The sequence below is a fragment of the Sorex araneus genome, chromosome X, assembly GCF_027595985.1.
Source record: "Sorex araneus isolate mSorAra2 chromosome X, mSorAra2.pri, whole genome shotgun sequence".
In the NCBI taxonomy this organism is placed as follows: domain Eukaryota; kingdom Metazoa; phylum Chordata; class Mammalia; order Eulipotyphla; family Soricidae; genus Sorex; species Sorex araneus.
Window position 1 is genome coordinate 194,289,940 of NC_073313.1, and position 18,233 is coordinate 194,308,172.

Here is an 18,233-nt window from a genome sequence, read left to right on the forward strand (position 1 = left end):
CCTGCCTGTAAGAGAAAGCTCCTGGGAGTACTAAGGAAGTGAGAGGGTGTTGGCCCCAGATCCAGGGATAAAAACCCAAAGACCCCTAGGCGTGTGCTAAAGGAAGAACCTGAAGTGGAATAAGGCCATGATGAGGTCAGACACCATAGCAGGGCCAAACCTTGGGCTCATCTGCAGCAGGTTTGAAATAAAATAAAGAAAACCAACTCTGGAGGTTCTTCTGAGCAAACTACATGTGGCCATGAAAGCAGAATAAGGTGTAGAGGTCTGGCAGCCTCATAACCCAGGCGAGCTTAGAGTAACAGTAACCACCACTGAGCCCTGCTCAGACCCCAGCTGGTGATGTGGGCAACACTAATGCCGGAAGTGCAACGTGGGATGTTTCCTCAGATGACTGTTAACTCAGTGTGTGGCATATTCCATCCGTTTCAGGTCACAGCAGGGATGAGTCACAAGAGGTCAGGCCTCCCCTCTGCTGCTCTCCGGCTCTTTTCTGGCCACTTCTTCACCTCTGTCTTTCAGGAGTTTTACTTCTGTCTCTTCATTTTAGGTCACTTTTCTCATGGCAAAAATGAATGGTTTGGACGGGATTATTTTCAAGTTCCTGAAAGCGCTTATCATTCTGTGATTCTTGGACATTATACATCCTCAAAATTGGAAAATTTAGCACTGGAGGGAACTTCAGAAGTTGCCTATTCAACCAACCACCCACTCAATTTACGATAACCCAGCCAGAACTAATAAGCACTGTAAACTCTGTGTAGGTGTCTTTGGTTGCTGAATACAGAAATAATAAAAGCTTGAAAACCTTAAATATAAAGTCTAATACATATGTTTATATTTTAGAGCATTTAAGTACAAGATTGAATGAGTTGACGCTCACAGAGCAGCATGGCCTCTTGCTTAGACATTTAAGCAGTAAGTCCCAATCAATCTTTACTTTCACAGTATCAGAGGCATTTGAAAAACCACAAGGGATATCAGAAAACTCAAAAAATAAACCCTAATTTTCCATTTATTATTAGGCTCACAAGCACATAAGATACAACATAGTGATGGGGTGTCACAACACCAAATAAACAAAGTTTCAAACGAATAATAAAGAACACAAAGGCGACAGTTATATTTTTAGAAAAATGGGGAAAAAATTAAGAAGAACATCATTTGTTCCTACAGGGTAAGTTTTCAAAATTTATTTTGATCTCTGGTAACTAATGTTCTCTCTGTCTCCAAAAGAATTCTTTTCTTAATAGTCTACGCTATCATATTACAGTATTGATGAAATCATTGGGAATATTTTGGAAATATTTATAGTCATAAATATTGTCCAGGAGGTAGGTTCTTGCCTGTTATGTGACTGATGTTAGTCAGATCCCCAGCACTGCATATGGTCCCCTAGGTACTCCCAGGAGTGACCTCTGAGCATAAAATCAGAAGTAATCCCTGAGCACTATTGACTGTGGCCCCAAAGCAAAGTTATATTTAAAACAGTAACATTCCACAGTCTTTTGTTATTGATTACTTTAAAAGGTAAGTTCATAAATGCGTAAGGAGCATACTGAAAGCTACAATATCAAAGCTCCCCCAAATTGATGTATACATTTAATGTCATTAAAAAATAAAGGACCATTAGATTTATCTTCTATGGAAACTGAAAAGCTGATTCTGACTCTAAAATTAATAAAGAAAATTGCAAAGTTCTAAAATAGCAAAGAATAGCCTGGGAGAAGATGGTAGCTTAAAGGGCTGAGTTTTGCAAACAAGAGACCTGGTTCCTCAGACAGACAGGGATGGTCTGTCTCTCAGTACCACTAAGAAAAACCCTATGCAGGGAGTCAGAATCAGCCCAATCACTGAGTGGAGACTAGCCCCAAAGCACTGGTAGACGTGGCCCCAAACTAAAACAAATAGAACACTTAGAAGAATTGACAGTATTCTGGTACAGTAATTAATCACTACAGCCACAAGGACACACAAAGAACTAAAATAAAGAATCACATAAATGCAGTCAACTGGCTGACAACAAAGACAAAACTAAAATTCAAAGGTGAAAAAATAAAAATGGTTTTTCAGTAAGTAGAGCTAACTCAATTAGATATCCATGTGAAAGAGAAAAACAAATCTTGACCCTAGCCACACCAAAAGTAAAAATTAATTCTCATTAATTGTTAATTCTCAGTGATAGTTGGCCTAAATATGAGTGTACAGCTTTCAGGAAAAAATATAGGCACACACCTTCATGACCTCAAAGTAAGAAAAAAAAATCTTTTTTTAATAGCCACAGAAACCACTCTTCTTAAAAGATGAGAAAACTGGAATTCATTACAATTTTGAAGATTTGTTTATTAAAAGAAGCTAATCAGGGCTGGAGCGATAGCACAGCGGGTAGGGCGTTTGCCTTGCACGCGGCCGACCCGGGTTCTAATCCCAGCATCCCATATGGTCCTCTGAGCACCGCCAGGGGTAATTCCTGAGTGAAGAGCCAGGAGCAACCCCTGTGCATTGCCGGGTGTGACCCAAAAACAAAAACAAAAAAAAAAGAAGCTAATCAGAGGCATTAGGCAAAACTGAAAAATCAGAGAAAATATTCTGAAACAACTTGATGAATTCAAACTAGATTTAAAAGCCAACAAATTTGGGGCCAGAGCGATAGCACAGCGGGTAGAGCGTTTGCCTTGCATGCGGCCGACCCGGGTTCAATCCCTGGCATCCCATATGGTCCCCCAAGCACTGCCAGGAGTAATTCCTGAGTGAAAAAAAATAAAAGCAAACAAATTTATAAAAGACAAACCTCAATATTGAAAGTGAGTAAAAGATTATTTATAAGAATAACATTCATTAAAGATACCATTTTAAGAAGTGAAAATAACATTTTTGAAAGACAGTTGACAAATAAAGGAATCCAGGGCTGAGACAGCTAAAGTGGTGTGATACACACTTAACACTCAGTGTGAGGTCCTGAGTTCAGTGGTTTGGCCCTTGTGTGGGGTGGCTTAGTGTTCCCTAATCTGCTCAACCTTAGTACTGAATTTTCAGGGCCAAATGCTGGGACAAACATGTCCAAGAGTTGTCCCATTACCCCCATCCCAATACTTCTGGTTTGTGGCCTCAATAATATTTTTTTTCTCTTTTCTTTCGGGAGGCACACCAATTTTTCAGTGGCCACTCCTGGCTCTATGCTCAGGAATGATTTTTGGTGGTGCCAAAAGTCAAGAGACCATATGAGGTGCTGAGATTTGAACCAGGGCCAGTGAGATGAAATGCAAATGTCTTAATCCCAGAATTATCTCCCTGGCCCAATAATAATTGTTTTAATATAAGTGACCTAGAAAGAGATGATAAAGTGTTCAACATCAGCAATCCTCCAAGAAATACAAACTAAAAAAACAAACTAAAACCATAATACTAGATAGTACCTAGCAGAAAGGCTAATATAAAAACTAAAAATACCAAATGTGAGTGACATGTAGAGTGATTAGATCTTTCACCCTATAAGGGTAAGAGATTTGTAATATGCACATATACTATGACCTACCCACCCCTCCCTTGTGAGTTAATACATATGTGGGTTGAATGATTTCAAGAGAATAATTGTTAGAAATTTATATAGAATAGCTCCAAAATGAAATTATCCAAATGCTAATAGGAGAACAGAGAAATACATCACAATATATTCTGTGATAGCATACTACACAGCACTTAAAAGCACCAAGTGCTATATATAACATGGAATTAAACCAAAATAATTATTTGCTAGAAAAGAAAAAGAGCCCAACCAAAGAAAAGCCTTTTCTTGTTGTTGTTTTATTTTTTGAAGAACAGGAACAAACAAAACTAATCTACAATGACTGTAAGTCAGACAAGTAGTTACTTTGAGATATACAAACTGGGAGGGTGCTTTCTGGGTGTTAAAAATGTTAGATGATGAATTATAGGGGTTATTACATGAAACTTTACAATATTTATAGCTTATATGTATATATATATTATGTTTATCTCCATAAAGGACTGGAGTGATAGCATAGCAGGTAGGGCGTTTACCTTGCACGAGGCGACCCAGGTTCGATTCCTCTGTCCCTCTCAGACAGCCCGACAAGCTACCAAGAGTATCTCGCCCACATGGCAGAGCCTGGCAAGCTCCCCATGGCGTATTCAATATGCCAAAAACAGTAACAAGTCTCACAATGGAGACATTACTGGTGCCTGCTTGAGCAAAATTGATGAACAATGGGACAACAGTGACAATGACCTCAATAAAATCTTTTAAATAACAAGTAAATAAAACCACCTCATTGTTCTCCATGATGATACAAATCGTTTCTTAGTAATGTATTAGCACTTGACTTGAATATAGTATCTGTTTAGCATTTATTGAATGAAATTAGGCTGGCCAGGTAGTTCCAAATATATAAATCTACCCTAGATACTTTCTTATATTCTGTCTAAAATGTCAATAGAACTCTAGTAGTTTGCTTCTAGCAGATGCCTTTTAAATTCCCAGAGCATTCATATTTAAAATATCTGGCTTTTTTTTTCTCCAAAAAGGGAGATAGGATCATTTGCATATTGAAAACAACCCCATTTGCAGGATTTAACAAGATTGAAATCAAAGAGGCAAAGGAAAAGGAAACAAAGGAAGGTGCTGCTGTGGCGCCCTAGAAAGCAGATGTTCATTAGGGCCCAGACACACAGATTACTATCACAATGGACTTATCTGAACATGCTATCGTCAGACCACAGTCAAATCAAATTTTGAAGGCTCAAAGGATATGCACTGAAGAACATCATGTATTGCTGAAACATGAATATAAATTTTGTGACAAAGAAAGGGGTAGAAAAGAACACAGTGCTATCATGCATTATGATTTTAACCTGTATTTGTATCAGATAGAATCTATTTTTTTAATGATGGCCATTTAAGATTCCTGCTAGTAAAGTTAAAATTTGAGGAACTTTCACCAAGCAAAAACACCTGTTCTAAGGTTTTTGCAAATTTTTTTTTAAAAAGTGTATGCTTAGATATAGGATAGCTTTGTAAAATATTCAAATTGAATAAAAACTTGGCCACCTTAAATTTTAGAATAGTGGAAGGGAAAAAAATGGACTGCTTACCATTTTATCATGTCATTTCGAGTTCTAGCCCATTAAAAATAAAAGTACATATTTGCCATAAAAATATTTTATGATGCTAATTATATTCCCTTTTGTTCAAAGGATCACATCATGTCTGTGCCTTTACAACACACATTACCAAGTACGATTTTATTTAAATTGCATGTAAAACTGAATATGGAAGCCAAAAGAAAATCTGATTCAAAGAGGCAACTGTAGTTAGCAAATTCTTATTCATAAGCTGTAGCATTAAGCGATAGAATAGCTTCTAATTTTTTTTTAGCCATATTAAGTCAGCAACTTGACCCCTGATTCAGAACACACATTGGGAAGATCTTATTCAAGGCAATTATCTTGGATGAGCCATCACGGAAGGACACATCTATAGCTGGTCAGAAGGAAGTCCAGAACTACTTCCTGCACACAAAAAACTGGAGGGGAGATGGTGAGTGGGGAAGAGGACACGGGGGAAGAGGGCAAGGCTGTGAGGAAATACTTCGGAGGTTTCCCAAACCCATGGATTTAACCCCTATCCATTCGATTCTGCAGGTCCTGGACTTCTAGCTCTTCACCTCACACTCACGTTACCATTTAGAAGTAAAATACCAACAGATCTTGGGTCTGCAAAGTCTTTTAAGCAAGACCTCCTTTTAGGGTAATATTCTTCATCTGTACTTTAGTCTGAGTATCCATAAATATTTGAGATTAATAGAAATGTGGCAGCAGATTCCCAAGGTTTGAGATTCCCATGAGAGTTATGAGCCACCACTGATTGAACCAGAGCTAGGTGAAAACAAGAGAAGTAACAAAACTGAAGGGGAGGGGGGCCGTTAATTGTCTTTTTTGTTTTCTTCTTGTCACTAACTTCAAGAGCTGTTTGCTGAATTCAGACTAGAAAAGAGCAAGGAAAGTTCTGCAGGGATATAATAATCTAGGCATTGATAGACTGCAGCAAAACTTTTCCTACTGACCAAAGAGATAATATAGTGGTTAAGGAATGCAGCCACTGATGTTCAATTTGGGGCATTGCATATATCCCCTGACTATCATGGGCACATACACACACACACACACACACACACACACACACACACACACACACACACACACACTCTTCTTATTGCCCTTCTCTGAGAAGAAATCTTCCCACTACCTAACAGGAGCAAAGATGTTAAGGGAATTCAAACCCTAAATTCTCAGTCCCTTTACCAAAAACATTATCCGGTTTGGTGATTTGCTTCTATTATAGGCCTATCATGGAACAACCGTAGTGTATGAAAACTGTAAAGTGTATTTTTAAAGGCTGTTAGTGTACTCTAACATTAAAGATAAAAACTTTTATATTAGAGAATTTGATAACTGAAAAGCAAATAATGATTTGGAATTAGACCTGCATGTTGCAAACACAACCAATTTGTAAGTTAAGATAGGGTTAATCACATTATAAATATACATTAAAAAATAAACATGTGGCTCTTCCAAATTTGCATAAGAACAAAACACCCAACAGTTGGCTGTTGAGGGTACAGTCTAGGTCTAGTCCAGGCACTCTGGTTTATTTATTCCAGCCACGTGTTCAGTGTATCCTATGATCATGAAATCATACATGCAAGTCAAAGACCACACAAGACTCGACAGACCAATCACTACTTGCTGAAACTGTCCACCAATCAGAACTGCACCACTGAAAAAAATTAAGGGCTTCATTTGTATAAAGAGGACCTGACTGGGGACTACCTTCCCACCCCCAGTATTTTGTTTCTGCCTAGGGAAGCAGTGCTCCAGTGTTCCAGATGGGTTAATTACAGGCACACAGCTCGAGAGCTTCTTGGGTCTGTGTTCCCCAGACTACAGTTCTGCAAGCCTCAAACACACATACAGCTATAAAAACAAGTCAGCTATAACACGAGCTGCAAAGCCATTGCTGTAACTCGACCTGACTTCGGATTCTCAGCCAACATACTGAACAAATCACACAGAGCTCTAGCAAAGTATCATCTGCCCGCTAGAGTTTTTGCTGTATAAGTTTCTCTGGCACCTAATTCTTTCTGTGTTGTTGTTGTATATTTTTTAATGTATGCAAATGATTATGTGGCATAAGAACTTCAGAAGGGGGCAAGGCTGAGGTTAGAAAGCTTTTCCTTCTCTCTTATTTTAAGGCTTCTATTTGTAGAACTGACAAAACAAAACAAAATTGGAGGAGATAAATGACCTGAGAAGTTTTAAATTGGCAATTGTTCCCTCATAAATGTGAGTACTTGTATAAACTGGTGATAAAATCAAAATTGCATTTTGAGAAAACAAAGGTAATATTAACAATATTACAAATTTATAACAGAATTTATTTTCCTTATAACCTCTCATATCTTAATACTTTATTACATAAATTATGAAAATATTTCATTATTATTCAAGGGGTAAGGAAAAGTTAGACTCTCCACAAGATCCCTGCTGGGAGTAACCAGCCCAGCAAGTCACTGGGAAAAGTCCCAGGAGCCCCACTGGGTGTGGCCCACCCCCACTTCCCAAAATCTGGTGTTTTCTAAAGAAATGCCAGTTCACATTAGACACCTTGTCAATGTGTAGATTGCAGGCACAGGATCTAATTAGCATCATTAAAAAAAAAAAATCTCAAAACCAAAACCTACTTTCACCATGAGTAAAGTGATGAGTTAAGAGAAATGAAATCACTTAAGTGATTTGAAACAATAAAAGCAACATTTTTGTATTACCATTGTCGTCCCTTCAAGATTATATTCTCAATCAGTTACAATCCTCATATATTGGTTTCCCAGCACATTTATATGCATAAAACTAGAAAAATAATGTAAAATAAGACAATTGAGTACAAAAACTTGAAGAGGAGTTAACATATAACATCAAAAATTATTTTATATTCTAAGTACTCACAAAGAGATTATATAAAGGAAAAGCAAGCACACAAAAAACACAACGTTGCTTATTAATTCAAAAATTTGCATCCATCAATTGAAGGTCCAATTTCTTTGCAAAATTACCAGATTTATTGTTGTTTTTCTTAGCACTTTACTTTTCCTTCACAAAACTTGGCAAAATTATTCATTTTTCCTGTATCCCAATGTCTTAGTGTCTTTCGTATCCTTAGTTGGTGTGATGTCTCTAAAATACAACCTTGTAAATTTTCTTGTCTGGCTTTTTGTAAAGTGTCTGTTCTGTCTCCCTGAAGATGATGAGATGGTGAAGAGCAAAAAACAGTTTATTAAATTCCCAAACTATTACCAATGTCAAGACCAAAAAATTGATGAACTGGGGTTACTAAAGAAACTGAATCAATATTTTAGCTCATCATGCTCCTCAGTAATTTCTCTACAAGCTACCAGTTTAAGACTTAGTCTAATTTTAAAAAGCAAATGTTATAGCTAATGTAGAAAATAATCCACTAGTTATTGGCTTCATCTTGACTATACTGGATTACTGGTATCTAATCTTTTCTCTGAAATAGAAATTTCCTTATCATTATACAGAAAAGGATACATTTATTCATTTAAGAATTAGCTAAATGGGTGTGGAGAGATACTATAGGGTGCTCGTCTTGCATGCAGCCAACCGAGTTTTATTCTAGGCACCCTTAGAGTCCCCTAAACCCTACAGGGAGGAATCCCTGAGAACACAGCCAGGAGTAAGTCCTGAGCATCACCTGGTCAAAATAATTAGAAAAAAATTCGCTAGGGACAATGTATGAAAAATTACAATGCCCAAATTTTAATCATTTCTCCACTCAGATGTTCATTTTTAATTTTTGCTCTCTTTCACTCTCACTCTCTCATTTTTTTCCTGTGCTTATTTGAAAAACTTAAATACACATATCATGATATTAAAGGCCCTTGGTATATTGTTTTTTTTTAACAAGAAATTAAATTATGAGGAAAACATGTTCAGTTTATTGTTGGCTTAGCTATTACCATTCCCTCTACACTCTCCACCTCCCGCCATCCTGCACCTGACTCAGAAATATGTGATTTCTAATGTGAAATCTGTGTTTGTGTTGAAATTTGCATGTGTTCAACACACATGGTACTAAGAAGATATTTGGCTAGCTGTGTATCATCTAACCAAACTCCCAGTGGTAAATGTGACATCCAAGCACTGCCTCTCATGAGGCTAAGCTGAGTTCCATCAGGTTTTACTATTGACTCATTAAAATGATAGAGTAGAAAAATCAAAACATTTTAATTCATCCCACATCAAATTCCCAAGCCAAGGTTCAGTTTTTGAATATGTGGCTTGATTTTATACCAATAGTATGGCATTTTATAAAAATCACTAACATTTTGTTACTATATTTTCCTTAAGCTATTTTTCATTGAATTAAATACTTCCACTTAATATAACACATTCCAGTTTATTGTTATAACACAGCAATAAAGTGAGACAGAAAGACAGATGGACACATTTTATGTGTAAGATTAGGTAACAACCAGTAACAGAGAGAACTAAAATTGTGAATACCTTATACTAGGTTATATTTTAGGGTTTTTTTTTCTTTTTGGGTCACACCTGGCAATGCTCAGGGGTTACTCCTGGCTTTGCACTCAGGAATTACTCCTGGCGGTGCTCAGGGGACCATATGGGATGCTGGGAATCAAACCCGGGTTGGCCTCGTGCAACGCAAATGCCCTACTCGCTGTGCTATCACTCCAGCCACTATATTTTAATTTTTTACTGTTAAATGAATACAAGTTTTTACCAAATATCAAGTACACTGGAGAAAGGGGATATTCTTTAAAATTAAGCTGCATATGGTTTTTATTGGTGGTGACTAGTGATAGACGGCAAAAGAAGTCACCAATTCATTACACGTGACACTTCCCTCCATATAAATCTTTGAGATTTTCTTTCTCACACCATGTTTGTTTTTAATAAAGGTTGTATGAAAAAATTTTTGATTCAATAAATTAATCATTGATCGACTGATATATGATTTATCTTAGGAATGTTTTGTTTTGTTTTGTTTTGGGTCTATACCCAATGATTCTCAGGGCTTACTCCTGGCTGTGCTCAGTGATCACTCCTGGCAGTGCTCAGATCATATGTAGCTCCAGCTATGGAACTAGAATTGGTTGCATGCAAGGTATGTGCTTTAATCCCTATGCTATCACTCCATTCCCATCTTAAGGACCTTAATTCATAGAACACATGAAAAGTTTTTATCACAGGAACAAAAAAAATCAAAATACAAATCAAACTACATTGAGATTTCATTATAAAATTAGGTTAGATTACTATATTTGTAGCTTCCAGTTACAATTTTTCTTGTCTAAACATTTTACACATACTTATTCTGAATAATAATAGTTACTAAGAAGGATTTATTCAGCAAATACTGCTCTGCAAATCAAGTAAGGAATTAGGGAGATGTTGATGTGCTTAGAAGCAAGACAGTCAGACCATGCTGGCAAAAGATAAACCAGTTAACTTAGCATCTAGTGAAAAACAAGGTAGAGAAGCAATTTCTCATGTTAAGAAAGAATTACTGTGGCTGGAGCAATAGCACAGCAGGTAGGGCGTTTGCCTTGCATGCGACCGACCTGGGTTCGATTCCCAGCATCCCATATAGTCCCCCAAGCACTGCCAGGAGTAATTCCTGAATGCAGAACCAGGAGTAACACCTAAGCATTGCAGGGTATGACCCAAAAAGAAAAAAAATACTGTTATTTAAATGTCCATCTTTATTTTTCAGATGTTATCTTTCTTCCTCTCCCCCTTCCTCTCCCTTCTTCCACCCCACACTGCTTTTCTTTTCCTTTCTTTCCTTTTCTTTTCCTTCCTTTCCTTTCCTTTTTTCTTTTCTTTTCTTTTCTTTTCCTTTCCTTTCCCCTCCCCTCCCCTCCCCTCCCCTCCCCTCTCCTCTTCTCTTCTCTTCTCTTTGCTTTTCTTTTGCAGTGTCAGTGACACAACTCAGGGTCTCACGCATGCACGTCAGGCAACGCTGCCACTGAGCCACATTCCCAGTCTTGTCACTTTATTTTCAAGTAAGCACCTATTCTTCCATTTGAGATCTTTCTTATATGACCTTTATTCATTCGGTAGCTATAGGAATAAAATATTTTTCTTGACAACTCTCTTTTCAGAAAAAAAAATATATATGTATCTATGTAGGTATGTATATATAATATAGCTGTGTGTACATGATCCAAATATGTATATATAGGGTCCTTTTCTCCCTAGTTAAAAGAACCATACTTTTAAATTTCAGTCATCATTCAATCCTCATTAAGGGTTTGTGTGTTTAAATTAACCATTAGAGTAAGATCCAAAGCTTGAGCAATAAATCAGTAAGATTCAAACAAAATTCCTACAAGCACATTACATAAAAGTTGCCCATATTTTGGATTTAAATTCAAAGCCAAAATTGCTAAATGTGTAAAGTATATCTAGTCAAAAATAAAAATAAATGAATACTTTCCTGCTTCTCTTTATTTATCTGTTCAAATGTTCCCTTCTAGTATCTTATGCTCTTGGTCCCAACATATAAAAACAACATATACCACGGGAAATTCAAAAGAAATTAAGAGAAAGTGTGTCTCATTGTTGCATTTAAGATTTTCATAATCTCTAGTCTTCCAAGAGTCCCAGTATCCCACTCACCTAAAGCTTATTCATCAGGGTAAAATATTTAATGTATTGAAACACTGAAAAAAAACTCTCATAATTATGATAACCTTTTAGGATACAAAGAACCTTTTCTTAGTATCATGCCTCTATACTTAAATTACTCAGTAATTCTATGTATTAAATCATGATCCTTAATTCCTGAGAAAAAATAGATTAATTTAAATTCATTTGGCTTATATCTAAAAAAGAAAAAAATAGAAGTTCAACAAAATGTTAATGTATATAAAATTTGTTTAATAAAAACTGTTTCATTGCAACCCTTATTAATGAAATCCAATTTACTATCCAGTCATCATCTTTCAGGATTTCAAAGTTAGATAGTTAGATCCAGGTTTATGATTTGTATAGGTGTATGTTTTCGGCATACACCTATACAAAAAGGTCTAAAACAAAGGTGATTTAGAAACAAAAATTTCTGTAGTACAGACCTTCCTGAGATATAGAAAAAAAAACTATAATGTACATAGGAACTTGGAAATCAAAGCTTCCCATATCATATTTCTCTGGGGAAGGGTGCTCCCAAAAGGTCTTCAGGAACCTGTGGGAGGGGGCCACTCCCAGCAATTCTCCACCAACCTAGACAGTGGTTTAATTCTTGGGCCCCAATAATGTGGTGCTGCTCAGGACTTCCATGCATAAAATTATCCAGGTCACCCCAGCAATGTTGAGGGGCCTCCAGGACCGCACTTGAAGGTCCTCGGGAAGCACCTCCTGGGCAGCACCCTGTGATATTCAAGGAACTATGTGGTGCCCATGACGGAATTAGGTTGGCCACATCAAGTCACATCTTACCCCTGTACTATCTTTCCAACCCTCCAGTATGCAATATTTTAGTTTACATCTCAAAATACAATTGTGTTAACTAAGAATAGAGATTGCAAATGTGTTGCATTGGTTTTTGCTGGTACAAAATATTAGCTTAAATAATTATGTGAAGATCACTGTGTACTTCTTTCTTTAAAAGAATCAGAGGAAGTATTTCAATTCCCGTAAATACTTGTATAAATGCAAAAGCAGTTACATATGTTGTAGTCTCTTTGTAATAAAAAATGACTAAAAGTTTCCTTTTACAGTAAGTGAAATGAGTACAGTCATTGTTTAAAAATGTGTAAATGCACACACGCAAATCTTTAGGATCAAATATGTTAAATCAATAGAATTTTCTATGTAGCTAAAAAGGGGATATCAAATCTGTTCTTTCAGATATAGCCTAAATTATTTTACAAACCAGAAAATCCTTTAAAACAATATGTGGTTATATTTATAAAATTGCATCAAACTACATCTTTAAATGTGTCAGTGATAAACCTCAGTAATAAGATCATTTGCATTACTAAAGAAGTACAAAAAATGCAATGAGGTCCTAGGGTGACTCAGTGGCACTGCCCATGACTTGCTAGTTGATGATCTGAGTCGAATTCTTGGCACCACAATAAAATAAAATACTACACGCATGGGAAAACAGGTTACTTGAAATCTATGTAATTCTACACTAAGTAAAGCATTAAAAAATTTTTTGCTCACAATCTCCTTTATTTCTGTCCATATCCTGCCTATCCAAAACATCTTCAATTTACTTACTGGCTAATGTAGATGTCTTTTTTCCTAATGATCTTGTCTTTATTCAAAGATAAAACACACCAATTCAGACACATGCACTAATACAGAAATGTGAATTTTTTTAATAAAATGCAGATATAACTAGTCTTAGCAGCTCCTGGCAGAACTCAGGGGATCTTAAGGAACCAGGGATGTGTGAGGGAAAGGTTTTGTCACAGAAGCAACATTTCAGGTGCCAGAAGTAACTCCTACATTTTTTATGGTGGGAAATAACAAAATTGCCAAAATTGATTCTGAATGATTAACTCAAGAAGAATTATTTGATACTGTTTAACTTTTCAAAGTAACAAGTCATTTTCAAGTGTCAACTTAATTAGAATCGATTCCTTCAGACAAAAGAATTCCTGTCCATTTATTCTTTCTCAGTTCAAGACAATCACATCCATTCCTTGATCGCAAGTTGAAGTCAAATATCCAGTTGTAAATCACTGTGCTATTCCTGTTTTTACCAAAGCTTCCAAACAGAAGTTTCAAAACAACACTGACTAGCAAACACATCACTGTACTTTCAACAGAGGAATGTTTTCTATCTCGTATTTTTGAAAGGTTAAAGCACACAGGCAAGGAATATCACTTGAGATAAAATATTCTTAGTGCATTTATTAACTATTTAGTTATATTAGGTAACTGTTGTTTTCCAACTAACTACAGATCAAAAAGCTAACTACAGATCAAAAAGAAATTTTATTTTTACTTATTCACATTCCCTAGTTACCAACAGATACTTAAGGGAGCAGAAGGGCTAAGCATCCCAAAGTGAGCTCAGCTAAAATCTACATCTAGTCACTTTATATTCTGTGAGATGCCCCTAAGATAATCAAGATACCCTACGATTGGGAATTTGGAGTTAATTATCAAAGTTTAATACCACATTATATAGGTCAAGTGAGTAAATGTGTCTTTCTCTAGAAACAAAGAGATTCAGAATAATAGTACTTCAGATTTTATAGTAGAAACAGCAAAATATGTTTTGAGAATGTCATTTACCGTAACAGAAATCAATATTAAATGCTTTATGCAGGAAGCACACTCTCAGAAAATGGGCCTAAAGCTTTCTGGGATCCGACCCTAATTGCTCGAGCAGGCTTTTGCTGTTTGTCTCTCTTCAATTATTTATGGGGCAAAAAAAAAAGCCAAATGGCATTGCATTAGCTGTATTAAATGCTATGTACTTGGTTTCTAACTTACTAATGGTATGTGAAAATTACTAAGGTGAATGCGCTGTAGAAACATGGTCGTTTTTTCTTGTTCACCTGAACATATGCATTTATTATTCATATAGTAACCCCACGGCAGAGCCTGACAAGCTACCCGTGGCATATTCGATATGCCAAAAACAGTAACAAGTCTCACAATGGAGACATTACTGATGCCCACTAGAGCAAATAGATGACCACCGGGATGACAGTGACAGTGATAGTAAAGTGTTGAACAAGCACCCAAAATTGCATAATTTAACAAGTATATTAAACATATATGATATCTAAAAGGTAATGCGAAGATTCCACCTCCAGATTGCTTTGAACTTATATTTACAATGTAGTTCACCAAAAAATAGAGAACCTCCTTCAATTCCCTGAAAACTAATATGTGAGAACCACAGAATAATGAATAACGGTGGTATCCTAACTGCTACCATCTTTCTGCTTTCTTTGACCCCCAAGTAAAATAGAATTAGAAATAGTGAAATGAAGTCCTAGTAGTGCTAGCGGGGATTTCTGGTCTCTAGTCTGAAAAATGCCCTTTGTATTTGTCCCTGGACAAATACATGGCTACCAGTGGACCACACACACTGTAAGGAAAAAAAAAAAAAAAGTATCAAGGTTGCATTGAAGAATCTTTGTACCAAGCCAGAAATTCGGGGCTGCCAGCAAGCAGGGCATAATTACAATCTCCCAGAGAAAGTTCAGACACTGCATCTGTACTTGATTCTTTTGTGATCGGAAGGGCACCTGGAATCTTGATAGGAGATGCTAATTGCTGATGAAGGCTGCTGCATCCACCTCCAGCTTTTCCAAACTGGGGAAGAAGCTTCCGATGCCTAAGACCCTCCCTCTTCTTGGATCAGACACATTTTTCAGTGGGTTCAGGAGGGATCAAATTCTTATTACAAAAAATAATACAGGCCCACTAACAAAGTACCCGGGGTCCCTAGAAAGTCAATGGCAATTGGTATAGCTCCATATCATCAGTTATCTAAGAGTGTGACAAGGCCACTTTTGAGAAAGCACCATTGGAAATCGATCTGCGGTAAACATATAAAGTGGTGGTTATTTAAAAAAAAAAAAAAAACTAAATGCAAAGTGAATTCTTTCTCTACCCTGCAATCTGCCCATTGTCCTTCCTCTGCAAATGCTAGAGGGGAGATTAAAAGGGACATCAATGAACGCTGGGTGAACTTTGGCCACTTTTTTCTACCCAAAACACCAGCGTAAAAGTGGAAATCAGTAACCAGGTGAAGTGCCATACCGCACAAAGATCAAGGCGAGGGGCGGGCGCGCAGGGCCGGAGGCGGAGAGGAGAAACGTCCCATCCACCGCCCCCAGCCCTCCCCGCAAATCCCCTTCCCTACGCGCGCGGGAGGCTGAGGGCCGGCCCCCGGGGACCGGGAGCGGGAGGCTCCGCGCCACTCGGGGGAAAAGCCGAGAGTTACAGCTCCAAGGGCGAGGCCCAGAAGGGGTGGAAAAGCCGCGCCGCCAGCGGGTCCTGCCGCGGGTCCCAAGCGGCGGCGGCGGCGGCGGCGGCGGCGGGGGCTGAGCCTCTAAGGCTCGGCACCCCTTGGCCCCGCGACCCTCCCCGCCCCCCGGGCCAGGAAGGGGCTGGCGGCTCTTTCCTGTCTAGTCTCTGCCCCCAGCCCCGCGGCTTTCTGTAACCCGATCCCCGCACTCCGCTCCCCGGGCAGCCGACGCCCGGCTCTGCCAGGCCGGCGCTATAGTTAGCAACCCTCCATCAACTCGGCTGGGGCGGCGGGGGCTCAGCCCGCGCCCCTCCCCGGTCCCGGCCCGAGCCGCGCGCGCGCGCCCGCGCCCCCTCCCCCACCCCCCCCGCGCCCCCTTTACCTTGGCTTGGAGATACTGGGGGTAGTAGTAGGTGGCGTACTGAGGGTACATCTGCTGTTTCCACACTTTGCCCATGAAGCTGGAAGGCAGCCTGCCGTGCAGGGTCGTGGGCACTTTGGGGTTTCCAAGTCTCGAGCTCTCGTGCCTCTCCCTTTCCGGAGGCGGCGGCGGCGGCGGCGGCGGCGGCGGCGGTGGCTGCCGCTGCTCCACCTCCCAGCCCGGACCAGACGTCCTCCTTCTCCTCCTTCTCCTCCGCTCCGGCAGAGAGAAAGACACTGCAGAGCGCAGAGGGCACCCCGGACAGGGCGCTCCCTAGGAGTTGCCTCCCGGAGCCCGACTGCTCGGGAGCTGCCAAGGACTGGCGCTCCGGCCGCGCTCGCACGCTCGGGCGAGCTGAGCGGAGCTGGGAGGGGATCAATACCCGTGGAAAGTGCTGCTGCGGCGGCGGCGGCTGCGCTCGGTGCCAAGAGGCATCTGGGGTGGGTGCGCCCGAAGGGGAGAGGGGAGTAGAGCTGCGTGCCGAGGCCGAGGGGGGGGAAGGGCGGGCGGGGGCGGGGCTTGGGCGCCGCGGAGCCCGGGACCGGCTGGAGGTGAGGGCTGAGTTTTAACCACTCCTCACCTCCCAGGCTTGTGGTTGGACGGGCAGGAGCCCTCCGAGCCCCGATCGCTTTGTATCCGAGGGTTCGGGGTGGGTGGGGTGCGGTGGATCTGGGGGATCCAGTGTAGGAACTGAGAGTGACAGCACACTTGCCTTCTCGAGTTTTTATTCTCCGTGAAGGTGGGGCGGAGGTGGGGGGGTCGGGGAGCGGGGGGTGGAGGGGGAGAGGTGAGAGGCAAGTGGAAGGAATCTGATTAATCTCTCACTCAGCCCCCACCCCCCACCTTATGGAAAGGGAAATGATTTAGTGCCCAAATAGAACGCTGGAGTGCAGACACCTGGATTCTGTCCCTTCCACCCTCCTGGCTACAATACTAATTTCTTAGGTGACCTTGGGAGGGTTAGTGTCCTTCGGTTTTGGTTTTCCCAGATGTGAGGTGAAATGAAACCCTCTGCATAAGGGAAGGCAAACTCCCTACTCTCTCTCTCTCTCTCTCTCTCTCTCTCTCTCTCTCTCTCTCTCTCTCTCTCTCTCTCTCTCTCTCTCTCTCTCTCTCACACACACACACACACACACACACACTCACACACACACCACACAAAACACACACACACACACACTCCACACACACTCCACACCAAAATAGACGGATCCTTTCTTATAAGGGGGAGATGCCGCGAAAAGGCAGAATGTTATTATTAGAGGACACAATATAGACATCAGCGTTTCTCTGCCTGCTTCTAATGCTGCCAGACAGTCTGTCAACTCCCACTCAGGAGCAAGGAAACTCCCTGAGTTTGGAATATTTTAAGGCCATTTTGAAAGTCACGCTGGCATATTGTTGCAGGATGCTTCAGTGACATATAAAAATCAATCTCTCTTTCTGCCTCCATCTCCTAATTGTCACCGCTCTAGACAGCCCCAGACAGCAGTGGCTCAGTTCCCTCCATAACTGGTTATAATTTAATGGAGTTAATTGGTCCCTGAAGCTGCCTGTAGAAGACTTTTATATTCTAGCTCAGAATAAAAGAGGTAATTCCAAAATGCACAAATACATACGTAAGAAAACACCTTCAAGCAGAAGTTCTTTCAGAGCTAATAAAATGTAATGGAACAATCATTTGTTTACTAAATAGATGTTGATTATTTTGTTTTGTCATTTTAGTTTTCTAGTGTATGTTTTCATAAA

At 39.7% G+C, this 18,233-nt stretch overlaps 1 protein-coding gene across 5 annotated transcripts in view; it reads right to left on the minus strand.

Annotated features, from left to right (window-relative positions):
- RBMS1 (RNA binding motif single stranded interacting protein 1) overlaps positions 1-16,961 on the minus strand; it is a 233,202-nt gene extending 216,241 nt beyond the window's left edge. For all 5 annotated transcript variants that reach the window (XM_055122725.1, XM_055122731.1, XM_055122727.1 and 2 more), the window contains exon 1: positions 16,446-16,961. In XM_055122725.1, the coding sequence (XP_054978700.1) occupies positions 16,446-16,520 (75 nt within the window). In that variant the 5' untranslated portion in view covers positions 16,521-16,961. The remainder of the gene's footprint in view (positions 1-16,445) is intronic.
- Positions 16,962-18,233: the final 1,272 nt, after the last annotated feature.